The sequence below is a fragment of the Dendrobates tinctorius genome, unplaced genomic scaffold (assembly GCF_039654945.1).
Source record: "Dendrobates tinctorius isolate UK_male_01 unplaced genomic scaffold, ASM3965494v1 ptg000094l, whole genome shotgun sequence".
Lineage (NCBI taxonomy): Eukaryota > Metazoa > Chordata > Amphibia > Anura > Dendrobatidae > Dendrobates > Dendrobates tinctorius.
Window position 1 is genome coordinate 2338956 of NW_027361762.1, and position 27993 is coordinate 2366948.

The 27993-nt window shown below is 44.5% G+C and overlaps 1 protein-coding gene across 2 annotated transcripts in view; it reads left to right on the forward strand.

The window, feature by feature from the left end:
• Nucleotides 1-27993, forward strand: part of LOC141098684 (cytochrome P450 2D15-like) — a 404919-nt gene that overhangs the window by 46169 nt on the left and 330757 nt on the right. For both annotated transcript variants that reach the window (XM_073586648.1, XM_073586647.1), the window contains exon 2: nt 21983-22154. In XM_073586648.1, the coding sequence (XP_073442749.1) occupies nt 21983-22154 (172 nt within the window). The remainder of the gene's footprint in view (nt 1-21982; nt 22155-27993) is intronic.

The following is a 27993-nucleotide window of genomic DNA, read 5'->3' on the forward strand; positions in this document are numbered from 1 at the left end:
AAGGATAGCAGCAGTGGTGCATGCCGATGTCAAGCACAGAAACGCGTACATAGATTACAATTGCCACATTAGTTCTAAACATCTTATTTGGTAGCGGCTAGATAACGAGCCCTAAAAGTAGGGTCAAGGCTAAGACCCACGATGCATAATTATTTGATTGCAACACAGAGAACTTGTTCATCATAGCAACTAGAAGACACTGATAATTGAAATGCATGACCATGCTAAATACTTAAATCATAGATATTTACAACCATTCCCCGTTACTGAAGTTTAGGGAGTGATAATAACAAAAGTGTATGCCGATACCCTCCTCATAAGCAAATACATAGATTACAGTCAAATTGAGATGTGCGCACTAGTGGACATATTATTTCCCCAATGAGTCAGATAATAGGGAATAAGACAGTGTAGCTCCTAAGTTGATCATACGTAATTCATGGTATGCATCACCCGGTCCTATTAAAGGAAAGGCTCCACATGAAAAACAGAGTCAAAAATACCGTTTTATTGACATAAAATATAAACAAAAGTAGCGCAAAGACACAGTCCAAAAATGAAATGGTAAAAAAAAAAAAAAAAAAAAAAATTTTCACACCAAAGATGTAAAGCCCTGAGTAGAATGCCAAGAATGATCTAATCCAAAAGGGGATAAGTAAATACAGGAAAAGGATCCAGAAATACAATAGAGCTCATTTCAAGCAGACCAAAATCGGCTATGAAATAGAAATTCTCCACAAGCTCCCCCCATTGGCATCTACGAAATAAATATATACTAGTAACAGAGCACACTAGGGTGAAAAACATAATTGAACAGAATACAAGACTCATAAGAGCAATAGAATTACAGAAAAACAACTGTATATGCTCATGGCATAAGTCTAGATGACAAACAAATCTGGTCAAGGATAGAGTCCTTAAGGAGAAGTCCAAAGTATAATAGAGGTGCAGATCATGTTGTAAGGCGTCAAGAAACCAACTTTATCCAGGTAACACCAAAAGGAGAGATAGATCTAAATTGACGAAACAGAGGTCGAGAGCAAGTCTTCGAATCATGAGGTCCAGAACGGAAGAAGTGTGAGACTTAATACCCAGGATCTACAAAGACAGAAGGAAACTTGTAAAACAAACCAAATCAAATCTGTTTGTAATATCCAGTAAATAATAAATCTTCATTTAATCCAAGAGGGGAACGACTCCGAAGGTGGAAAATCCACCTGGATTCACGTTTCAGCAATTCCAACGAGACGTCCCCCCCTCTAATATTGGTCTGTACAGCTTCCAACCCCAAGACTCTAATACCAGCGCTACACCCATGGTGTTCACGCAAAAAATGCAAGGCTACCGGGGTTAAGGGTTTACCTTTATCACGATCCGTTTTAGCTGTATTAATATTTGAGAGGTGTTGTTGAATCCTCTTTCTAAGTTCCTGTGTGGTTTGTCCCACATAAATTTTCGGGCATCGACAAACCAATGCATATATCAAGTTTTTGGACCTGCAATTAAAGAAAGTCTTAGAAAAGACCGAGAAAGTCAAGGTGGGTAAATTGACACTCTCACTACCAACAGTAAGATGACAGATACTACAACCACCACAAGCAAAAGTCCCAACCAGGCGTGCCTCTCTATTCAAACTGGTAACAGGTCTTTTAAAGTGGCTATGACACAAGGAATCCTTCAGGGATTTTGCTTTTCTGGCAATGAGGGTGGGTTGTGGTGCACTATGCGGAGCCAACTTGGGCTCATCAACCAGCATACCCCAGTACTTCATCAAAATGCCTCGTAAGTCATGCCAGTGATTGTTATATGTAGTGACAAGACCCAGAGGTTTATCGCACCTGGGAGGTCGTGAACACAGCAAATCAGCCCGATTGTCACCCCTGGCTGATTGAAAAGCCCTAGAAATTACCTTATGTGGGTAGCCCCTATCTTTAAAACGTCTTGTCAGGTCCCTGGCTTGTGTCAAAAAATCCTGTTGGGTGGAGCAATTTCTTTTTAAACGGTAAAATTGTCCTTTGGGAATCCCGTTCTTCAGATGCTTCGGATGAAAGCTTGAGTTGTGCAAAATACTGTTGGTGGAGGTCGGTTTACGAAAAAGCGTCGTCTTAATAGAAGACCCCTCCAAGACCAATCTCAAATCCAAAAATTCGCTACTTTTGTGTATATACAGTGGGGCAAAAAAGTATTTAGTCAGTCAGCAATAGTGCAAGTTCCACCACTTAAAAAGATGAGAGGCGTCTGTAATTTACATCATAGGTAGTCCTCAACTATGGGAGACAAACTGAGAAAAAAAAATCCAGAAAATCACATTGTCTGTTTTTTTTTCATTTTATTTGCATATTATGGTGGAAAATAAGTATTTGGTCAGAAACAAAATTTCATCTCAATACTTTGTGATATATCCTTTGTTGGCAATGACAGAGTTCAAACATTTTCTGTAAGTCTTCACAAGGTTGCCACACACTGTTGTTGGTATGTTGGCCCATTCCTCCATGCAGATCTCCTCTAGAGCAGTGATGTTTTTGGCTTTTCGCTTGGCAACACGGACTTTCATCTCCCTCCAAAGGTTTTCTATAGGTTTGAGATCTGGAGACTGGCTAGGCCACTCCAGGACCTTGAAATGCTTCTTACGAAGCCACTCCTTCGTTGCCCTGGCGGTGTGCTTTGGATCATTGTCATGTTGAAAGACCCAGCCACGTTTCATCTTCAATGCCCTTGCTGATGGAAGGAGGTTTTCACTCAAAATCTCACGATACATGGCCCCATTCATTCTTTCATGTACCTGGATCAGTCGTCCTGGCCCCTTTGCAGAGAAACAGCCCCAAAGCATGATGTTTCCACCACCATGCTTTACAGTAGGTATGGTGTTTGATGGATGCAACTCAGTATTCTTTTTCCTCCAAACACGACAAGTTGTGTTTCTACCAAACAGTTCCAGTTTGGTTTCATCAGACCATAGGACATTCTCCCAAAACTCCTCTGGATCATCCAAATGCTCTCTAGCAAACTTCAGACGGGCCCGGACATGTACAGGCTTAAGCAGTGGGACACGTCTGGCACTGCAGGATCTGAGTCCATGGTGGCGTAGTGTGTTACTTATGGTAGGCCTTGTTACATTGGTCCCAGCTCTCTGCAGTTCATTCACTAGGTCCCCCCGCGTGGTTCTGGGATTTTTGCTCATCGTTCTTGTGATCATTCTGACCCCACGGGGTGGGATTTTGCGTGGAGCACCAGATCGAGGGAGATTATCAGTGGTCTTGTATGTCTTCCATTTTCTAATTATTGCTCCCACAGTTGATTTCTTCACTCCAAGCTGGTTGGCTATTGCAGATTCAGTCTTCCCAGCCTGGTGCAGGGCTACAATTTTGTTTCTGGTGTCCTTTGACAGCTCTTTGGTCTTCACCATAGTGGAGTTTGGAGTCAGACTGTTTGAGGGTGTGCACAGGTGTCTTTTTATACTGATAACAAGTTTAAACAGGTGCCATTACTACAGGTAATGAGTGGAGGAAAGAGGAGACTCTTAAAGAAGTTACAGGTCTGTGAGAGCCAGAAATCTTGATTGCTTGTTTCTGACCAAATACTTATTTTCCACCATAATATGCAAATAAAATGAAAAAAAAACAGACAATGTGATTTTCTGAATTTTTTTTTCTCAGTTTGTCTCCCATAGTTGAGGTCTACCTATGATGTAAATTACAGACGCCTCTCATCTTTTTAAGTGGTGGAACTTGCACTATTGCTGACTGACTAAATACTTTTTTGCCCCACTGTATTATGTCAATAAAACGGTACTTTTGACTCTGTTTTTCATGTGGAGCCTTTCCTTTAATAGGACCGGGTGATGCATACCATGAATTACGTATGATCAACTTAGGAGCTACACTGTCTTATTCCCTATTATCTGACTCATTGGGGAAATAATATGTCCACTAGTGCGCACATCTCAATTTGACTGTAATCTATGTATTTGCTTATGAGGAGGGTATCGGCATACACTTTTGTTATTATCACTCCCTTTACTTCAGTAACGGGGAATGGTTGTAAATATCTGTTATTATCACTCCCTTTACTTCAGTAACGGGGAATGGTTGTAAATATCTATGATTTAAGTATTTAGCATGGTCATGCATTTCAATTATCAGTGTCTTCTAGTTGCTATGATGAACAAGTTCTCTGTGTTGCATTGGTTTGTCGATGCCCGAAAATTTATGTGGGACAAACCACACAGGAACTTAGAAAGAGGATTCAACAACACCTCTCAAATATTAATACAGCTAAAACGGATCGTGATAAAGGTAAACCCTTAACCCCGGTAGCCTTGCATTTTTTGCGTGAACACCATGGGTGTAGCGCTGGTATTAGAGTCTTGGGGTTGGAAGCTGTACAGACCAATATTAGAGGGGGCGACGTCTCATTGGAATTGCTGAAACGTGAATCCAGGTGGATTTTCCACCTTCGGAGTCGTTCCCCTCTTGGATTAAATGAAGATTTATTATTTACTGGATATTACAAACAGATTTGATTTGGTTTGTTTTACAAGTTTCCTTCTGTCTTTGTAGATCCTGGGTATTAAGTCTCACACTTCTTCCGTTCTGGACCTCATGATTCGAAGACTTGCTCTCGACCTCTGTTCCGTCAATTTAGATCTATCTCTCCTTTTGGTGTTACCTGGATAAAGTTGGTTTCTTGACGCCTTACAACATGATCTGCACCTCTATTATACTTTGGACTTCTCCTTAAGGACTCTATCCTTGACCAGATTTGTTTGTCATCTAGACTTATGCCATGAGCATATACAGTTGTTTTTCTGTAATTCTATTGCTCTTATGAGTCTTGTATTCTGTTCAATTATGTTTTTCACCCTAGTGTGCTCTGTTACTAGTATATATTTATTTCGTAGATGCCAATGGGGGGAGCTTGTGGAGAATTTCTATTTCATAGCCGATTTTGGTCTGCTTGAAATGAGCTCTATTGTATTTCTGGATCCTTTTCCTGTATTTACTTATCCCCTTTTGGATTAGATCATTCTTGGCATTCTACTCAGGGCTAGAGTTGAGCGACTTTTGGTTTTTTAGGGTCGCGTTTCGTTTCGTGAAACCCGACTTTTCCAAAAGTCGGGTCGAGCAAGATCGTCCAATTATAGGGAAAAGTCGGGGTCGTCCCGAAACACGAAACCCAATGTAACTCAATGGGGAATAAAAGTCGGCAGTGAGAGGAGGACAGGAAACACACCTACAGTGCCCATTTGAATGCCAAAAGCATCAATTCTTCTTACTTAAGCTTGTCAACCTTAATTAACTTCATAATACAAGTTACGCACTGAAAAATGGGGGATATTTGGCTAAAGTTGTGGGGGGGTAGGGCTGGCTCCAGGTTTTCATGTGCCCTGGGCGAAAGAGTGCCCCTTTAACACATACCACAACTCATCATGCTCCGATACGGCAGAGAAATAGCGGTATAGTACAATGAAAAATACTTCACTTTTTACATCTCATGACGAGGCCCATCTATTACTCCATACAGAATCATTGGTCCCATATAATGTTTGAAACAGTATATGATGAGCTCCACATAATGCTACAGTATATGTTGGTCCCCATGGATGAAGCTTCACTGTCTTATGGGCCCAAATAATGCTCCAAACATAATGGGCCCCATTTCTACTGCTCTAGTGTATAATGGGCCCTGTAAATGCTGCTCCAGTGTCTGATGTCCACCTTTGGAATGTTCCAGTGTATGGTGGGCACCATCTATCATTCTCCAGAGTATAGTGCTCCCCAAAAATTGCTGTCCCAACATTGAAAACAATCAAATAAGTCTCCTCGCTAGGGAATCCCTGTACTTGTCTGGACTCCTCGTCGTCCCCATCTTCCATCTCACTGCACAGTATTTCAACCTTGCAAGTGCTGTGATCCTGAGCAAGCAGGGGGGGGCCCACTCGTTGGCGACGGCACTGGCACAGGGCCCCTGATAGTACAGTGGTGTGTCTGATGGCGGGTGGGCCGAACCTGCACTTTCATCTGCAGCTTCCTCTTTGTCACCGTGTAAGATGGAACTGTATATAGGAAGGGTAACCTGAGTTTCATCAGGGTCAGATTCAGGCCGAGTAGCGTGCGAGGGGAATGTAGTGGTCTGGGTCAATGTACCAGCAGATTCATCGAGCAGTGGCTGGGCATCAGTGCACTTGTGTCGCCCCCAGGAGTACGGTCGCCACAGTGGCATTACCTTCTTCCTAGGGAGTGTGATGTCATGCTTGGGAGCAATGAACGATCTCTCTAGCAGGTTAACTGATTGGGCGGCGTTATTCCCACGAGTCATGACCCTCCAAACAGCGTTCATGAAGGCAAAGTGTTTGTTTTACGTGGGCAGTATGGTTGCAAAGCTGAACCTTAAAGGAATGTCCAGAAGGGCACCACCAGGAGTGGAGCCTACGGTTAAATTCGACTCCACCTGGGAAACCTCAACCATGCCAGCTACAGAACAGATGCACACATTGCAAGCTTAATTCCGTTAACGAACGAGACTCCGTCATGCCCCGCGGTCCGAGTCCGGCTTACTAGAGGGACACGTGAGGCTCTGGCACATGAGATTGGCCAATAACTGGTGTGTCATGCCCTTACATGTCCGTGGCTGCATGTGCGCTACACTGAAAAGGCCAGCGTTTGTCGCTTACAGGTGCAGATAACCCGCTGAACAACGTTAGTGATGGGGATCACTGATGACAATTATTACCCGTGAACAATGATTTCCCAGTAAGTGCAGGTCAACCGCAGTTCCGGAATTAGGCCTAACCGTCATTCCTGAAAAAATGAAAAACTTACGTGTGCAAACCACAGGTGCTGTAGCTTGCTTAACAGCTCGCCAGCCGTTCTCACGCCCAGTATGGATTGCACGTGATTGCACAAAGGTTAGAAAGGGTACCGTATCCCCGGATAACATGTATGGATAGCGTACACATTCAAAATATATGTCTATACATCAGGAGGCAGGCTCAGACGGTGTTAGGCCCAGTATGGATTGCACGTGATTGCACAAAGGTTAGAAAGGGTACCGTTCACCGGATAACATATATGGATAGCGTACACATTCAACATATATGTCTATACATCAGGAGGCAGGCTCAGACGGTGTTAGGCCCAGTATGGAGTGCACGTGATCGCACAAAGGTTAGAAAGGGTACCGTATCCCCGGATAACATGTATGGATAGCGTACACATTCAAAATATATGTCTATACATCAGGAGGCAGGCTCAGACGGTGTTAGGCCCAGTATGGATTGCACGTGATTGCACAAAGGTTAGAAAGGGTACCGTATCCCCGGATAACATGTATGGATAGCGTACACATTCAAAATATATGTCTATACATCAGGAGGCAGGCTCAGACGGTGTTAGGCCCAGTATGGATTGCACGTGATTGCACAAAGGTTAGAAAGGGTACCGTATCCCCGGATAACATGTATGGATAGCGTACACATTCAAAATATATGTCTATACATCAGGAGGCAGGCTCAGACGGTGTTAGGCCCAGTATGGATTGCACGTGATTGCACAAAGGTTAGAAAGGGTACCGTATCCCCGGATAACATGTATGGATAGCGTACACATTCAAAATATATGTCTGTACATCAGGAGGCAGGCTCAGACGGTGTTAGGCCCAGTATGGATTGCACGTGATTGCACAAAGGTTAGAAAGGGTACCGTATCCCTGGATAACATGTATGGATAGCGTACACATTCAAAATATATGTCTGTACATCAGGAGGCAGGCTCAGACGGTGTTAGGCCCAGTATGGATTGCACGTGATTGCACAAAGGTTAGAAAGGGTACCGTATCCCCGGATAACATGTATGGATAGCGTACACATTCAAAATATATGTCTGTACATCAGGAGGCAGGCTCAGACGGTGTCAGGCACAGTATGGATTTGACGGCCCAGATTACACAGCGGAGGAGCAGGGAGAGGTAAAGATTGCAAATGCTGGGGCCCTGCCCAAGCAAGGGGGGCCCACTCGTGGGTGTCGGTACTGGCACTGGGCCCCTCATAGTACGGCGGTGTGTCTGACGGCGGGTGTGCACCACCACCGTCAGAGACACTTGATTGCACTATGAGGGACCCTGTGCCAGTGCCCGCACCCAAGAGTCGGCCTACCCACCTGTCCAGGGCAACGGCACTCGCACGGTGTCATGCGCTAGGTGGTGACCCCGGCCATGGGGGGGGAGGCAGCACAGTTAGGGAGTTTTAGAAAGTGGCATATGTTGATGTTGGACATTCAGCTGATGCAAAAGGCGAAATAGGTGAAGTCCCAGGAAGAGGTGGACAGACGGGTCCTTTTTTCTGTCAGGATTGATCCAGCTGCACTGAAGACTCTTTCCGATAGCACACTTGCAGCTGGGCAAGCGAGCTCCTGTAAGGCATATTGGGCCAATTCAGGCCAGGTGTCCAGTTTAGTGGCCCAATAGTCAAAGGGGAATGACCTGTGTGGGAGAACATCGATATGGGAGGAAAAGTAGTTTGTAATCAGAGTTGACAACTGCTGTCTCCTGTCACTTTCCATCGATGCAGTATTACCAGTTGTGTGAGCGGTATTTGAAAAATCAGTCCACAACATTGTCATGAAACCCCTGTCTCCAACGCCACTTCTGCTGTGTGCACCACGAACACCTCTGCCAAGCTGCCCCCGGCCCGTACGGCTCGTGTGAGAACCATCACCGCTGCTGTGTGCTGGGAATGCCTCAAGCAACCGATTTACCAGAGTTGCTTGTTTATTAGCCAATATTAGGTCAAGGTTCTCCTGTGGCATGATGTTTTGTAATTTGCCTTTATAGCGTGGATCCAGGATGCTGGCCAACCAGTAGTCGTCATTGTTCATCATTTTGGCAATGCGTGGGTCCCTTTTTAGGATCTACAAGGCATAAACTGAAATGTGGGCCAATGTTCCCGGTGTCAATGATGCACTGCGAGTGCTGGGTGGAGGAGCACTTTCTGGCAAATCCACATCCCTCCAGTCACGCACAAACCCTGTACCAGACCTTGCCACACCAACATTTTCACTTGCCCCACGAGATGCATCCTCCTCCCCTAAGTAATCATCCCCATCCTCCTCCTCCTCCTCCTCTTTTTCCTCCACCTCGTCCAGGAGAGGTCCCTGAGCAGACAATGGCTGAATGTCATCAAGGATTCCCTCCTCCTCTTCCTCCTCATCAACATTGGCTGCAGACGCCTGCTACTTAAGGTGCGTCAAAGTTTGCATGAGCAGACGCATAAGTGGGATGCTCATGCTTAGGATGGCGTCGTCTGCGCTTACCAGCCGTGTGCATTCCTCAAAGCACTGAAGGACTTTACAGAGGTCTTTCAGCTTCGACCACTGCACACCTGTCAACTCCATGTCTGCTCTCAAAGTGCCTGGCCGTGTATCCTCCCACAAATGCATTATGGTCTGCCTCTGCTCGCACAGCCGCTCCACCATGTGCAGGGTGGAGTTCCACCTTGTTGCAATGTCGATAATGAGGCGGTGGTTGGGAAGGTGGAGCAATTGCTGAAGCTTCTGCATACGAACGGAGTGTACAGGCGACCGGCGGATGTGCGCGCACAGTCTTCGCACCTTCTGGAGCAGGGCTGTTAACTCCGGATAATTTTTGAAGAAGCACTGCACCACCAGGTTCAAGGTGTGAGCCAAGCAAGGTATATGGCTGAGTTTTGAAAGGGCTATGGCTGCCACAAAATTACGGCCGTTATCAGTAACTACCTTGCCTGCCTCAAGATGTACACTGCCCAGCCATGACTCAGTTTGTCGCTTCAAGTACTCGGCCAGCACCTCGGCGGTGTGTCTGTTGCCCAAACACATCATCTGCAACACAGCCTGCTGACGCTTTCCACTAGCTGCTCGATAGGGGGACACATCGTGTGCAACAGTGGCAGCTGCAGATGGAGTGCTCGTACGACTGCGCTCTGTGGACGAGCTTTCGCTTCTGGAGGAGGAGGAGGGTCGAACGCCTACAGCCAACTGTTTCCTATACCGTGGGCTAGGCAGCACTGTCCCACCACCGCTGTCCCCTGTGGACCCTGCATCCACCACATTAACCCAGTGCGCAGTGATGGACACGTAACGGCCCTGGCCATGCCGACTGGACCATGCATCAGTTGTGAGGTACACCTTTCCGCTCACTGACTGCTTGAATGCATGGACAATGCGGTCTTTCACATGATGGTGGAGGGCTGGGATGGCTTTGCGAGAGAAGAAGTGGCGACTGGGTAGGTCATAGCGTGGTACTGCATAGGCCATGAGTTCGCGGAAAGCTGTGCTTTCCACCAACCGAAAGGGCATCATCTCAAACGAGATTAGTTTGGCAATGTGGGCGTTCAAACCCAGTGTACGCGGATGAGAGACTGAGTACTTTCTTGACCTACTCATAGTGTCTGGGAGGGTGAGCTGGACTTGAAAGCTGCATATGGTGGAAGTAGCAGTGGACAGGGCGGACTGAGAGAGGGTTGATGATGGTGATGGAGTTGGTGTTCTTTCTGATGGCCTAGAATCAGTCTTTCGTTGATATAACAGTGGGATTCCCTGACTGCTGTGGCCTTGCAACGACACCTCAACATTTGCTGCTGTGCTAACCGGTGGGCTTACAGTGGGGGAAACAATGTAGCATTGCTGACTACCTTCGTTGTGATCAGTTGCACATGTGGCACTTGAGGTTTGGTGTTGTGTCCACGCTTGCAAGTGCATGCTGGTTAAATGTCTAAGCATGCAACTGGTATTCAAATTTTTCAGATTTTTCCCTCGGCTAAAGGTCTTTGCGCACTTCTTACAGATAACCTTGGCCTGATCATGAGGATTTTGGTCAAAAAAGTGCCACACTGCACTCTTCCTACTTTGGCAGACATTTCGCGGCCTAGCACGCTGTGATCTTTTGACCCTCTGGACAAGCTGTCCAGCAACTCTTTTGATGTTTGGAACCTGTCTTTGGAGTGCTCCGGGCCTGCCAGATAACAGCTGTTGCGATGTCGATGTCTGCTGTGGATGCTCCTCATCTGAGCTATTGGAAGCAGCACCCTCTTCCCCCAATGGATGCCAATCTGGGTCAACAACTGGGTCATCCATCACCTCCTCTTCTATGTCATGTGCACCTTCCTCTGTGTCACCATGTATGGTGGTATAGTGTGCGGGAAGGGGCACCTGAGTCTCATCAGGGTCAGAATCTGGCTCTGTACACTGCGAGGACAATGTAGTGCTCTGAGTGAATGTACCAGCAGAATCATCCATCAGCGGCTGTGCATCAGTGCACTCCATGTCAGATTCATCTTGGCCTGGGTAATTCACCATTTGACTTGATAATCCAGGCATGGTATGTGAAAACAGCTCCATGGAGTAATCAGTAGTATGGCCTGCGTCATCCTTCAATCTTGGTTGGGGTGAAGGACACAAGGAAAGGTGTGGTTCATGAACATGAGCCTCCAATGACTACTCAGTGCTTTTACTTTTTACAACTGAAGAAGAGGAGGCGATAGAGCTGGAGGCTGAGTCAGCAATGTAAGACAAAACTTTTTCCTGATGCTCTGGCTTTAAAAGCGGTTTGCCAACTCCTAGAAAACTAAGCGTTCGAGGCCTTATGTAGCCAGACGATGACGCAGGCTCAACACCTCCTGCATTCGGTCCTATTTTTCTCTTGCCACTACCATCAGATCCTCCACCAACACCATCATTACCAGCTGCCAACCCCCGCCCAATTCCACGGCCTCTTCCACCAGCTTTCCTCATTTTTGGTAGAAATGTAGACAAAATCCAACAAACTATATAGTAATGTAAAACAAGGTACAAGGTGTCTATAGGACAGGGGAGATTTTGAATTTCTGCAGACACTTGTGGACACTGGACACTTTTGGATTGTGTGAGGCCCACTGATATCTGAGCGCTATGTGACAGGCTCGATGGCACAGCTGTGACAAAAGTGACTAGAGGATAAGGGAGATTTTGAATTTCTGCACACACTTGTGGACACTGGACACTTTTGGATTGTGTGAGGCCCACTGATATCTGAGCGCTATGTGACAGGCTCGATGGCACAGCTGTGACAAAAGTGACTAGAGGATAAGGGAGATTTTGAATTTCTGCACACACTTGTGGACACTGGACACTTTTGGATTGTGTGAGGCCCACTGATATCTGAGCGCTATGTGACAGGCTCGATGGCACAGCTGTGACCAAAGTGACTAGAGGATAAAGGAGATTTTGAATTTCTGCACACACTTGTGGACACTGGACACTTTTGGATTGTGTGAGGCCCAATGAATATCTGAGCGCTATGTGACAGGCTCGATGGCACAGCTGTGACCAAAGTGACTAGAGGATAAAGGAGATTTTGAATTTCTGCACACACTTGTGCACACTGGACACTTTTGGATTGTGTGAGGCCCAATGAATATCTGAGCGCTATGTGACAGGCTCGATGGCACAGCTGTGACAAAAGTGACGAGAGGATAAGGGAGATTTTGAATTTCTGCAGACACTTGTGGACACTGGACACTTTTGGATTGTGTGAGGCCCACTGATTTCTGAGCGCTATGTCACAGGCTCGATGGCACAGCTGTGACAAAAGTGACTAGAGGATAAGGGAGATTTTGAATTTCTGCACACACTTGTGGACACTGGACACTTTTGGATTGTGTGAGGCCCACTGATATCTGAGCGCTATGTGACAGGCTCGATGGCACAGCTGTGACCAAAGTGACTAGAGGATAAAGGAGATTTTGAATTTCTGCACACACTTGTGGACACTTTTGGATTGTGTGAGGCCCAATGAATATCTGAGCGCTATATGACAGGCTCGATGGCACAGCTGTGACCAAAGTGACTAGAGGATAAAGGAGATTTTGAATTTCTGCACACACTTGTGGACACTGGACACTTTTGGATTGTGTGAGGCCCAATGAATATCTGAGCGCTATATGACAGGCTCGATGGCACAGCTGTGACCAAAGTGACTAGAGGATAAGGGAGATTTTGAATTTCTGCACACACTTGTGGACACTGGACACTTTTGGATTGTTTGAGGCCCACTGATATCTGAGCGCTATGTCACAGGCTCGATGGCACAGCTGTGACAAAAGTGACTAGAGGATAAGGGAGATTTTGAATTTCTGCACACACTTGTGGACACTGGACACTTTTGGATTGTGTGAGGCCCACTGATATCTGAGCGCTATGTGACAGGCTCGATGGCACAGCTGTGACCAAAGTGACTAGAGGATAAAGGAGATTTTGAATTTCTGCACACACTTGTGGACACTGGACACTTTTGGATTGTGTGAGGCCCAATGAATATCTGAGCGCTATATGACAGGCTCGATGGCACAGCTGTGACCAAAGTGACTAGAGGATAAAGGAGATTTTGAATTTCTGCACACACTTGTGGACACTGGACACTTTTGGATTGTGTGAGGCCCAATGAATATCTGAGCGCTATGTGACAGGCTCGATGGCACAGCTGTGACAAAAGTGACGAGAGGATAAGGGAGATTTTGAATTTCTGCACACACTTGTGGACACTGGACACTTTTGGATTGTGTGAGGCCCACTGATATCTGAGCGCTATGTCACAGGCTCGATGGCACAGCTGTGACAAAAGTGACGAGAGGATAAGGGAGATTTTGAATTTCTGCACACACTTGTGGACACTGGACACTTTTGGATTGTGTGAGGCCCACTGATATCTGAGCGCTATGTGACAGGCTCGATGGCACAGCTGTGACAAAAGTGACGAGAGGATAAGGGAGATTTTGAATTTCTGCACACACTTGTGGACACTGGACACTTTTGGATTGTGTGATGCCCAATGAATATCTGAGCGCTATGTGACAGGCTCGATGGCACAGCGGTGACCAAAGTGACTAGAGGATAAGGGAGATTTTGAATTTCTGCACATACTTGTGGACACTGGACACTTTTGGATTGTGTGAGGCCCACTGATATCTGAGCGCTATGTGACAGGCTCGATGGCACAGCTGTGACAAAAGTGACGAGAGGATAAGGGAGATTTTGAATTTCTGCACACACTTGTGGACTCTGGACACTTTTGGATTGTGTGAGGCCCAATGAATATCTGAGCGCTATGTGACAGGCTCGATGGCACAGCTGTGACCAAAGTGACTAGAGGATAAAGGAGATTTTGAATTTCTGCACACACTTGTGGACACTGGACACTTTTGGATTGTGTGAGGCCCACTGATATCTGAGCGCTATGTCACAGGCTCGATGGCACAGCTGTGACAAAAGTGACTAGAGGATAAGGGAGATTGGATTGCTTTTAAAAAAGCAGTTTGCAGAGCAGTGGGTAAACAGCAATGCCAGCCTGTCAGGAAGCCTTAAAAGGCAGCCCAACAACCAACACCACTGATACACCACAATATAGCCTCCCCTTGCACTGCACACACAGTGACTGGTGTGTTGTGCAGGCCAAATCGCTAGCAGCAGAAGCAGTTTTTTTTTCTTCTCAGCAGGACAAAAAAAAAAAAATGGGATTGCTTTTAAAAAAGCAGTTTGCGGAGCAGTGGGTAAACAGCAATGCAGGAATGTCAGGAAGCCTTAGAAGGCAGCCCAACAACCAACACCACTGATACACCACTATATAGCCTCCCCTTGCACTGCACACACAGTGACTGGTGTGTTGTACAGGCCAAATCGCTAGCAGCAGAAGCAGTTTTTTTTTCTTCTCAGCAGGACAAAAAAAATAAATTGTGATTGCTTTTAAAAAAGCAGTTTGCGGAGCAGTGGGTAAACAGCAATGCAGGAATGTCAGGAAGCCTTAGAAGGCAGCCCAACAACCAACACCACTGATACACCACTATATAGCCTCCCCTTGCACTGCACACACAGTGACTGGTGTGTTGTGCAGGTCAAATCGCTAGCAGCAGAAGCAGTTTTTTTGTCTTCTTCCCTGCCTAACGCTCTCCCTACAGAATCAGCAGCAACCTCTCCCTATACTGATATCGGCAGAAGTAAGATGGCGGTCGGCGTGCACGCCCTTTTATACCCCCTGTGACGCCCACCAAAGCAAGCCAATCACTTGCATGCCCTTCTGAAAGATGGTGGTGACCCCTGCCTATGTCATCACGTTGCCCACAGTGTCCGTGGATCCTGATTGGCTGAAAAAGAGCGCAAAACAAACTTTTGAAACGCGACTTTGGCGCGTAAGTCGCCGACCTCGTGGCCGACCTCATCCTAGGGTCGGGTTTCGTTTCATAAAACCCGACTTTGCCAAAAGTCGGCGACTTTTGAAATTTTTCGACCCGTTTCGCTCAACTCTACTCAGGGCTTTACATCTTTGGTGTGAAAATTTTATTTTTTTTTTACCACTCCATTTTTGGACTGTGTCTTTGCGCTACTTTTGTTTATATTTTATGTCAATAAAACGGTACTTTTGACTCTGTTTTTCATGTGGAGCCTTTTCTTTAATAGGACCGGGTGATGCATACCATGAATTACGTATGATCAACTTAGGAGCTACACTGTCTTATTCCCTATTATCTGACTCATTGGGGAAATAATATGTCCACTAGTGCGCACATCTCAATTTGACTGTAATCTATGTATTTGCTTATGAGGAGGGTATCGGCATACACTTTTGTTATTATCACTCCCTAAACTTCAGTAACGGGGAATGGTTGTAAATATCTATGATTTAAGTATTTAGCATGGTCATGCATTTCAATTATCAGTGTCTTCTAGTTACTATGATGAACAAGTTCTCTGTGTTGCAATCAAATAATTATGCATCGTGGGTCTTAGCCTTGACCCTACTTTTAGGGCTCGTTATCTAGCCGCTACCAAATAAGATGTTTAGAACTAATGTGGCAATTGTAATCTATGTACGCGTTTCTGTGCTTGACATCGGCATGCACCACTGCTGCTATCCTTACCTGTATTGAAGTAACGGCGAGTTTTCTTATATATTTATGATCTGAGTACTCAGCAGGGTCACTCATTCTAGTGACCAGCGTTGTCTGGCTATTATGATGAGCAAGCCTCTCTTGCCGTAATTAAGCAATTATGTTTTGCGGTCTATAGCTTTGTCTCTATCTTAGGGCGCGTTACTCATCCCTCATCTTTTATTTATTAATATGATTAGAACTAATGCAGTTATTACAATCTATGCGTGCGTTTTATATGTAGGGTATTAATATGCGGCATTATTGGTATTTCCCCCTGCACTGTAGCTATGGGGAACTGTCTTAAATATTAAATATTCAGGATCTAAGTATTTGCTTTAGATCCTTGCCGACTTTTTTGATCACCATGATCACTAACTATCTGTGCACATTTGCCGGTATTAGTGTCTCCTGGTTACTATAATTATCATGTCTTTGGACATGTGCAGTTTGAGCCACCGTATCTTTCGTATTTACTTCTAAGGAGTGGGTCATACATCCGGCCCTGATTTGATGTGCGCTTTCGCGCCCTCATATAAAGTGCTTAATTGAGATACAAGTTCTTCAAGCCGTTATGTATCGCCGATATGTGCGTTCCTTGATTATTATGACTATTAATTCTTGTTGTATAATCGCCGACATCAGCATTCTCTAGTTGCTATAACCACCATGCCTTCGGCACATGCGCAGTTTAAGTTACCACGTCTCTTTTGCATGTACCCGGAAGGAGTGGAGAGTTACGGGTTACATATCCGGCCCTGGCCTGACGCGCGTCCTTGCGCCTTCACACATTGCATTCGATCAGACTAAATCTCGCAGCTGCTACTCATCAAGCTTATTATGGTATGTATTTATATGACTTTCATTGCACACACTCTCTAGCCCCTGACGAAGCTACCTTGCGGTAGCGACACGCGTCGGGCAGGGCACTCCACAAGCTCCCCCATATGTAAGAGGGTTATTAGGACATTTTGGGCAATTTTATTTGTGTATTTTCTGTAGAGCATGTTTTGTGTGTCTATTTCTTATATGGCACGACTTGTTCTCATTTTACCTTGGTTCTACCTTAACCTGTCTCTGCATCTTTACTCACATTGCTGCAGCAGTTTTGTTGGACATTGTTTGAGTCCATACATGGATATTTTTCAGGTTATTATTAGTGGTATGTATTGAACCGTGCATATTTTGAATCACTGTTACTGATTACCTTCTGATATATACTGCTCTCCTCAGGTTATTTGTTTCTTATACACTTTGTTCCACTGCCCAATTATTTTCTCAGCTCTATGGGGGATGCCTGTTTGGCTTTATTAGGAGCCTTGTGTATGATCTGTCATGTGTTATGACTTTTAACTGTTTTTATATTTGTGTTGTGAATGGTTGTCAAATAAAAATTATCGTATATTTTTGGTGATCCCTGTTTTTTTGGTCAGTAGCTTTTCTACATGTATATAGAAAACAAAGAGTGGTTATTAATGGTGCATACTCAGATTGGGCCAGGGTTACTAGTGGGGTACCACAGGGTTCTGTATTGGGCCCCCTACTATTTAATATATTTATTAATGATCTAGTGGATGGCTTACACAGTAAAATATCAGTATTTGCAGATGATACAAAACTATGTAAGGTAGTTAACACAAAGGAGGACAGTTTGCAACTACAGACAGATTTGAGTAAATTGGAGATTTGGACTGAAAAATGGCAAATGAGGTTTAACACAGATAAGTGTAAGGTTATGCACATGGGAAGGAGAAACAGATGCTATAATTACTTACTAAATGGGAAACTGCTGGGGAAATCAGACATGGAAAAAGACTTAGGCATCTTAGTCAATAAGAAGCTAAATTGGAGTGCCCAGTGTCAGGCAGCTGCCACCAAAGCAAATAGGGTCATGGGATGCATTAGAAGAGATCTGGGGACACGAGATGAAAGCATAATTCTCCCCCTGTACAAATCACTCGTCAGACCACACTTGGAGTATTGTGTGCAATTTTGGACGCCGGTGCTCAAGAAAGACATTACTGAACTTGAAAGGGTTCAAAAGCGGGCTACTAAAATGATAAATGGAGTTGGTTCACTACAATTCCCAGAAAGGTTATCAAAATTAGGTCTATTTACTCTAGAAAAGAGAAGACTTAGGGGAGACCTAATATATATGTACAAGTATATCAGAGGGCAATACAGAGATCTCACCAATGAACTGTTTGTACCAAGGACTGTGACAAGAACAAGGGGGCATTCTCTTCGTTTGGAGGAAAGACAATTTCTGCACCAGCATAGAAGGGGGTTCTTCACGGTAAGAGCAGTGAGGCTCTGGAATTCTCTTCCTGAGGAAGTGGTGATGGCCAACTCACTGAATGAATTTAAGAAAGGAACGGATGCTTTTCTTGTGAGTAACAGTATAGAAGGTTACGAATAACAGAATATTATAGGTAGATGGTTGACCCAGCTTTGGGGAAGGAATTTTTTTCCCTATGGAGAAAATTGGCTTCTACTCTGTGAATTTTTTGCCTTCCCCAGGATCAACAATGCAGAACAGCTGCACTAAAAATAGGCTGACCTAGATGGACATAAGGTCTTCCTTCAGCCTTCAAAACTATGTTGCTATGACTTCAGTTGCTGCTGGTCAGAAATTGATCACTTCACAAGCCCAGCACAAGTGGTCCCTGCCTCACAGCAATTCTGGCTATAAAATGGCTGCTTAGAGCAAGTGACCCATCAACTGCCATGCAAAGCCACGCCCAGTTTGAACCAACTTAATTGGAATGAGCAAGAGCGAGCGGTAAGTAAATAATGACCAGCAGATGGCGGTGTTGCAAGAGAATACATTTATCATATAACAAACAAAAGCAGAACTTATTTTTCTATGCTATGCAAACCACACAGGTGAATAGTATTTATCTCTAGGTGGAACAGCCCAAAAAAGTTGTCCAAAATCCAAGGAACACCTGTGGAGAGCTACAGAACGTCCTGAAATTAGCAGGTACAATTGTTCAAAAGAAAACAATAAGTAATACACTCAACCTCTTTGGCCTGTATGCATGCTCGCCATGCAAGACTCCATTGCTGAGTAAAAATCATGTTCAAGCTCATTTAACGTTTGCTCAACAACATTTAGACAAGCTTGTGCAATGCTGGGAGAATATTGTCTGGTCAGATGAGACCAAAATTGAACTCTTTGGATGCCATAATACATACCATTTTTGGAGGCCAAAAGGCACTGCATATCATCCCAAAACACAACACCAACAGTGAAGTTTGGAGGTGAGAACATCATGCTGTGGGCTGTTTTTCAGCATATGGCACTGGCAAAATTAATGTGATTGAAGCAAGGATGAATGGACAAATGTACTGAGAAATTCTTGATACAAATCTACTGCACCACCTACCAGGATGATGAAGATGCAATGAGGGTGGACATTTCAGCAAGACAATAATCCCAATCACACAGCTAAGGAAACGCTTAATTTGTGTCAGAGAAAGAAAATAAAGCTGATAGAATAATCCATCCAATCACCTGACCTGAATCCAAAAGAAAATTTATGGAAGCAACTAAAGCTCAGAGTTCATAGAAGGAGCCCACAGAACCTTCAAGACTTGAAGAGTGTTTGTGTGGAAAAATGGGCCAAAATTACAATTGAGCAATGCATGTGACTAATTTCTCCATACAGGAGGCATTTTGAAGCTGTCATCAAGAACAAAGGTTTTTGCGCAAAGTATTAAAGGGAACCTGTCACCCCCCCAGGGCGTTTTTAAGGATGTAGCAGTGCCGGGTGGAAGGTGCAGAAAGGAAGCAGATGACACAGTTGCATGCAGTCCCAAAGCTTTACTCACTTGTCTGGTGCACACAGATGCCCGCTTCAGTGCTGTGTTCTCCAGGTGAGGGGTCCAGCCAACTTCCAGGTAGAATGAAGTACACCCTTCCAGCACTCCCTGTCAGTATGTACCCTTTCCTGGCCGTCTCCACACAATATGCTGCTTTCCACTTTCCTTCCTTTCCAGCACTTCACAATTATCGTCCCAGGCAAGCAGCTGTGAATCCTGTCAAACAACGCATACCATTCCATTTCTTTGATCCTATGTAGCTGCCTTTCCAGTCGGAATAACTGTGGTAGGGACTGTGGTCCATAAAGTCACCACAACTATCGGCTTGCTAGTATCGCCCTGAAGTGCGCTCACTAGGCTAGGGGCCATGACCCTTTGCGACCAGGGTTCTTCCTCACCTGACGTCTGTCATTGTGAAATGAGCCCCACGGGGAGTACACTCCAACCGTGTCTCAGAAGAATCAACTTTCCTTTTAAGGGAGCTTTCGGTCAAAGCTATTCAGTCCGGCAACTCCTGTTGACTAGAGCTGCTCTGAACACGTGCTTCTCCTTCCCTCCCTCTGAGGGAATCTAACCTAACATCCTACAATTCTACCTCTCGTCAACTACGCCCGGCCCACCTCCCAACACCCATCGTGTTCCAAGCAGGGACCATAAAGGGTGCTCTACTATTCTACGTATGTGGGATGGAATGATGGTCAGGTGTCCCCATCTTACCTGGTTGTGGGGTACTACACCTCTGGGTGAGATGCAAAACCTCTGTGGCGACTGGACCCTCTGGGGCGCCACACCACATTCACAGAATGCAACCTTAGTGCTGCTGAAGGTGGCTCTTTTACTTAAAAATGCCCCGGGGGTGACAGGTTCCCTTTAAATAACTTTCATCAAGCACTGTATGTTCAATACTTTTTCCCTGTTTTATTTCATTTATGGACATGCATGGTTTGATTTATTTGCCAATGCGGATAGGATGGGTTGTTCCCGACATCTGGTGAGATTTTCATGTCAATAATACCTTTAGAAATATATTTACCGTATATACTCGTGTATAAGATGAGATTTTCAGCACATTTTTTGGGCTGAAAGTCCCCCTCTCGGCTTATACGCGAGTCATATACAGGGGGGGTGGGCGGGGGAGGGGGAGCGTTGGGGTCAGAGTCCATACTCACCTCTCCTGGCGCTTCTCTGCAGCCCCTGCGTCTCCCTCTGCCATCTGCTTCCTGCATTCAGTGGTCACGTGGTACCGATCATTAAACTCATGAATATGCGCATATTTATGAGTTTAATGAGCGGTATCATGTGACCAGCTGAATGCAGGAAGCAGACGACAGAGGGAGAAGTAGGGGCTGCCGCTGCAGAGAAGACCTTGCGCTAGGAGGGGTGAGTATGACGGGGGCAGAGTGATATTCACCTGTCCCTGTTCCAAGCCATGCACCGCTGTGTCTCCGGTTCTCCTGCTGTGACGGCAGAGGGCGCGATGACGTAGTCAGTGCGCGCCCTCTGCTGTCAATGCAGAGATCCAGGAGACACAGCGGTGCATGACTTGGAACGGGGACAGGTGAATATTGCCACTGTCAGGGTCTCAGGAAACCGGCACCTGGCCCCCAGCGACGGAGAGGTGAGTATGTAATTTTTTTTATTGCAGCAGCAGCAAATAAGGGGTATTTATGGAGCATCTTATGGGGCAGCATTAACCCTTGTGGAGCGGCATATGGGGGGTATTTATGGGGCAGCATTAACCCTTGTGCAGCAGCATATTATGGGGGTATTTTTGGAGCATCTTATGGGCCAGCATTAACCCTTGTGCAGCAGCATATGGAGGGTATTTATGGAGCATCTTCTTGGCCAGCATTAACCCTTGTGCAGCAGCATATGGGGGTATTTATGGAGCATCATGGGCCAGCATTAACCCTTGTGCAGCAGCATATGGGGGGTTTTATTTATGGAGCATCTTCTTGGACCACCATTTAACCCTAGGCTTATATGCGAGTCAATAAGTTTTCCCAGTTTTTTGTGGCAAAATTAGGGGGGTCGGCTTATACACGAGTGTATACGGTACTCAGAAAACTGGGGACAAGTTCAATACTTATCTCACCCGCTGTATGTCAAGGGTCATTATATTGAAGTTAGGATCTCTGCATTCTTCATAAATTTACACCACATGCTGAAATTTTATTGAAAATAATAGTTATTTCTTTCATAAAAACAAAACGTATTTGTTTTTAACAGCTGGGAAAAGAGTTTGGGACAGTATACAGTCTGCAGTACTTCTGGAAAAAAATAGTGGTGCTAAATGGATTTGAAGTACATAAGGAAGCTCTGATCAACAGGTCAGAAGACATATCAGATCGTCCTCGATTTCCTATGTTTGAAAAAATAGGATATGCTGGAGACACCAAAGGTAATGAACTACTATCTTCATCAAGTTTATTCAGATGTTAAAATCAAAGCCTGAAGAAATCCCTGGTTATGCTATGCAACAATAGTTATGTGCTAGTTGCATTACTACAGTTCAGTTTACTGTTGCTATTGGCCCTTATGATCTCTACTTAAATAAACACTTGTTATGTATAATTTATCTACTACTGAAAAATGGTTTGAGACAAGTTTTCTGCAACTTGTGCAGTAAGTTGAGTGCGAATACCATGTTATTTGACAAAAGTTAGAGAACGGGCCATGCCACCAGGAGGTAAAAGTATTCAAACATGTAAAGGAAAAGTAACTTCTATATTTAGGGATTAGTGAATCTGAACTGTACAGTTCAGGGTTCATAGAAGCCTGAACACGATCTTCTTACTGTACGTTCGTGTTACTGTTCAGGTTTGGCAGACTCATAAAGCTTGGTTGAAAGGCTGCAGCACAGAAAATCAACAAGCTTTTCCAGTATGGCTATTTCTGGCACCATCACAGCAACGACAAGTACAGTATTGGCATGGCTGTGACTGGCCGGTGCACCATGTGAGAAAAAAATAAACCAAAAAAAGACATGGGACCCCCCTATATTTTAAAATAAGTGCAGGTAAACAGACAGCAGTGGTTTGCAGCCCTCAGCAGCTGTCTTTATTTTGGCTGGTTATCAAAAATAGAGCGGCCCCTACGCCTTTTTGTAAAAAAAATATTTAAATAATTATCAACCAGCCTTGCTAAAGCAGAGAGCTGGGGGCTAGTATTCTCGGGCTGGGAAGGTCCATGGATATTTGTCCTTCCCCAGTCTAAAAATAGCAGCGTGCAACTGCAGCAGAAAAGGTTTATTAGATGTGCCAATTCTGTCACTTTTCCCAGCTCTTTCTGCTTGCCTTGATGCTTTGGCAAGCTGGGTAAGATTTAGGCTTGATCTCAGCTATGTAATGTCCGCTTACAGCAAGCCCAAAGGTTAGTAATGGAGCGGCATCTATCAGATGCCCACATTACTAACCTGGTAAGTGAATAGTTAAAAAAGGCAGTGACAGATGTTATATGCAAGGGCCGCTATGTGTCCCCCAGGATGTGCAAAGAAGCATACGGAGGCCGTGGGAGTACATTGCAGTCACAGGCATAGCTGTGATTGCAAAGCAGAATAGAAGTAAGTGTGCAAGGCAGATTAAGAAAACCTCTGAGTGAACAAGGTGGTGGGGAACCAGGAAAAACCTAAACTGGGGTGGGAATGCTCAAACCACGTGATGACCTGAATAGGTCATCACGTGGTTTGAGCATTCCCACCTCAGTTTAGGTTTTTCCTGGTTCCCCACCACCTTGTTCACTCAGGGGATTTTTGCATATTATCACCATTGGATTTAGCTAGCCAGCGCAGGTATTCTTTTTTTCTGTTATTTTTTCCTGGGTGTGCACAGGTCCAGCACGTATACCAGCAGCGGCTACCTTGCAAATATCCTTTCCTTTATTTAGAAGCGCCAGTGTGTTTTTGTTATTGTACATCAGATTAAGAAAACCTGTTCTGGTTAGGGAGGGAGGGATTGGGACATGTTATTGCCCTAATGTTCGCTATCTGCGAGGTACCGCAGGCGTCCACAGGGTTCTTTCCATTTGAGCTATTGTATGGCAGGCACCCGAGAGGACTGCTGGACCTAGCTAAGGAGACATGGGAACAGGAGCCAATTCTGCATCAGAGCGTAATCAAGCACATGGCGAGCATGCAGGACCAGATTGCGGCAGTACAGCCCATAGTTAAAGAGCATCTAATCGATACCCAGGCCACGTAGAGCAGCACGTACATTAAAAGAGCCACGGACAGGACATTTAAAGAAGGAGACCGGGTGTTGGTACTAGTGCCCACCCCAGAGAGTAAGCTCATGGCCAAATGGCAATGGCCATATGAGATACGGGGGAAGGTAGGAGAAGTGAATTATAGGGTGTACCAACCCGGAAAAAGGAAACCCGAGGAACTATATCATGTCAACTTGCTAAAAGCCTGGAAGGACCGGGAATGTTTGGTCACTCTGGTCATACCACCGGGGATCCCTCTGGTACTGGCCAAGGACACAAGAGGGGGTCAGGTAAAATAAATGATGCTCTCACCAAACAACAGTGATGGGAGACTTGGGCTTTGGTACATCGGAATACAGACATATTCTCAGAACTGCTGAGGCAGACCTCTCTGATACAACATGACATTGTCACCGAGCCCCGGGAAAGGGTACAGATAATAATAATAATCTTTATTTATATAGCGCCAACATATTCCACAGCGCGTTACAGTTTAACAGTTTAAAAACACAAGTCATAAGTAACAACGTTAACAGTACAATAATTAAAGCAAAATAAGACGACCCTGCTCGTGAGAGCTTACAATCTGGAATGAGGTGGGGGAGATACAAAATACCGGTGTGTATTTACAATGATGTATTTACAATGATGGTCCAGCTGTCTTAAGGGATGGATGGAGATAGTGAATGGGGTACACACGCACACTTACACATAGAATGACTTTGATTAGTGAACGTGATAGGCCGCTCTGAACAAATGTGTTTTGAGGGAACACCTGAAACTATGCAAATTGTGGCTAGTCCTAATTTCTTGGGGTAGAGCATTCCAAAGGATTGGCGCAGCGCGGGAGAAGTCTTGGAGTCGGGAGAGGGAGGTACAGATTAGTGAAGAGGTTAGTCGAAAGTCGTTTGCAGAGCGCAGGAGTCGGTTAGGCCGATAGACAGAAATGAGGGAGGAGATGTAAGGGGGGTGCAGGGGGGTGCCGCACTGTGAAATCATACCACGTGCCAGAGGCCTGGCGGCAAGCCATTGTGGCTGAAGTGAAACAAATGCTCCAGTTAGGAGTAGAGATGATTGAATTTATTAGGATTTTAGCCCTGAATCTGATTTTGACATATTCGGGCCATATTCGAACACTATTCGTGCCGAATGTATGTCTTATGATCGGTTCTGAACATATTCGGTAATTTCTACTCCCATTGATTCTAATGACGTTCAGCTGTGTTCGACGAATATTGCAAAAACAATATTCGATTCCGATCATATTCAGAACTGAATCCAATCAAATTTGCTAATATCTAGTTAGGAGTCATTGAGGAATCCTGGAGTGAGTGGGCTAGCCCCATTGTACTGATTCCAAAGCAAGACAGGTCTTTACATTTTTACAGTTTTACCTCTATCCAATGCCCCGGGTGTACGAGCTAATTGAGAGGCTGGGGGAGGCCCAGTACTTCACCACGCTCCATCTCATCAAAGGTTACTGCCAGGTCCTGTTAACGGTATACTTGTTTACTCCTATAAATTCACCTACTGGTACTGATTTGATAGTATGCTTAGTGTGGCTGCTTTTGGCATGTAATATGGTGTTACCGCACCATATTCCGTAAAGCGGAATTGTAGTGTAGAACAGGATCTTGATGAGGAATTTAAGCATGTGTCTGAAAAACTCAGTAATCGCAACTATCCAAGATGGATGATTGACAGGGCAAAAAATATCACTAAAAATAGGAATCGAAATGATCTGATTTCCCTTCACAAAAAAACAAGTAAAAAATAAGGAGGCAAATAAACCATACATCTGCTTCCAGTATAGTCCTCAGTTTTCTCAACGCAAACAGATTGTTAATAAATTCTTACCGATTTTGTTTGAAGATGACAAATTAGCCACTATTTTAAAAGATGGAATTAATGTGGTATCGCGCAGAGCGCCAACTATTGGTAGTAGAATATCGCCTAGCGAATTTAATTACAATAATAAAAATTCTTCCAACACTTTGTTGAGCTGCACGGGATTTTACAAATGTGGTAAAAATTATTGTAAAACATGCAAGCATGCCCTAGTCACAAAACAATTCTCTGTTGCACATCATTTAGGTAGTTTTAATATCAAACAATTTATAAATTGCAATACTTCAGATGTTATATACAAAATAGATTGTGGGCTATGCAAGTTTAGTTATATCGGATGCACCTCTAGAAAGCTAAAAATTAGAGTTAGAGAACATTTGTATGACATTACAAACACCACAAGTCAAAATCGGGGAATTTCTGCTGCGTCTAAACATTTCATAGAAAAACATGCTCGCAGTGTTACACATTTCCAGGTGCAAGGAATAGAACAAGTAACTATGTCCAAGCGAGGAGGAGACTGCAAACAGCGTCTCCTCACTCGCAAGGCATATTGGATTCACCAATTAAATACTCGTTATCCAGTGGGTCTAAATAAAAGATATGATCTCATGTTACATTATTAAATGTTTTTATTATATGTGTTAATATATGTTTTAGTTTATTTTTCCTTTTTTTTCTGTTGTCTTTTCTGAGAACAGAATGATTGAATTTGTCATGTGACTTTTATGGGCATTTCTGTTGGTTAAACTAATCTATTTAATGAACCGGGTATAGTTGCCCATATGGCTTGATAAAGATCGTCTGATCGAAACGCGTTGCCGTACTATGCCATGGTACTTGTCCACATGAGAACTTGTCACTATCATTTTAACAAGATGAAATAAAGTGTCTCATTTTATGGAGCTGGAACCTTTTCTTTTTCCTTGGATTTTTCCGGTGTCTGCACGGCTGTTCCGAGCACCTGTGGCGTATTCTGGTGAGCTGGCTAAATTTTTCCTTTGGTGATGCATTAAAAGAGGCATAGATGCTCATGAGGAGAGCATAATTTTACCACTATATAAGTCACTAGTAATAATAATAATACATTTTATTTCTATAGCGCCGACATATTCCGCAGCACTTTACATTTCGGAGGGGATTTGTACAGACAATAGACATTATAGGATAACAATAATCACATAGATTATAACAAATACCAAGAGGAATGAGGGCCATGCTCGCAAGCTTACAATCTATGAGGAAAAAAGGGAGACACGAAAGGTGGGTGGTAACAGTTGCCCTGATTGTATGGACCAGCCATAATGTTAAGTGAGTATCAGTACAGACACAGAGGGCTAATGGATGCTAGTGCGACCACACTTAGAATACTGTGTACAGTTCTGGTTTCTGGTGTATAAGAAAGACATAGCTGAACTATAGTGGGTGCAGAGAAGAGCGACCAAGGTTACATAGAGCACTGGGGGGTCTACAATACCAAGACAGGTTATTACACTTGGGGTTATTTAGTTTGGAAAAACGAAGGCTTACAGGTGATCTTATTACAATGTATAAATATATGCGGGGACAGAACAAAGACATTTCTAATTATCTTTTTACTCTTAGACCTGTGACGGGGACAAGGGGGCATCCTCTATGTCTGGAGGAAAGAAGGTTTAATCATAATCACAGACAGCAGATTCTTTACTGTAAGACCAGTGAGACTATGGAACTCTGCCGTATGATGTTGTAATGAGTACTACTAAAATCTAAGAAGAAAAATTATGTTACGAGTGCTTAATGGTAAAAGATATCAAAATTTTATTAATGCACAATTGTTAAAACACAACAGTCACAATACAAGACATATTAGAGGTGCCAAACGGTAATGCTAAGGGGATAGGGGTAAACCCTCCATAGTAAAATCATTAGGAAAAGGGCCCAATGCAAATGTCAATCTCCAGGCATTGCCTCATCACAACAGTATCAGCTAGTGATGCAATCGCAAAAGTAAAATGTAAGATTGATCAGGCTTTCCAGTAAAGTGCCAACAGGAGGGGAAAACCCCACAAAAGATGGCCCCGAAACGCGTTTCGCTGTCTGGGGTACAGCTTTCTCAAGGGGACTTTACTGGTAAGCCTGATCAATCTTACATTTTACTTTTGCGATTGGATCATTAGCTGATACTGTTGTGATCAGGCAATGCCTCC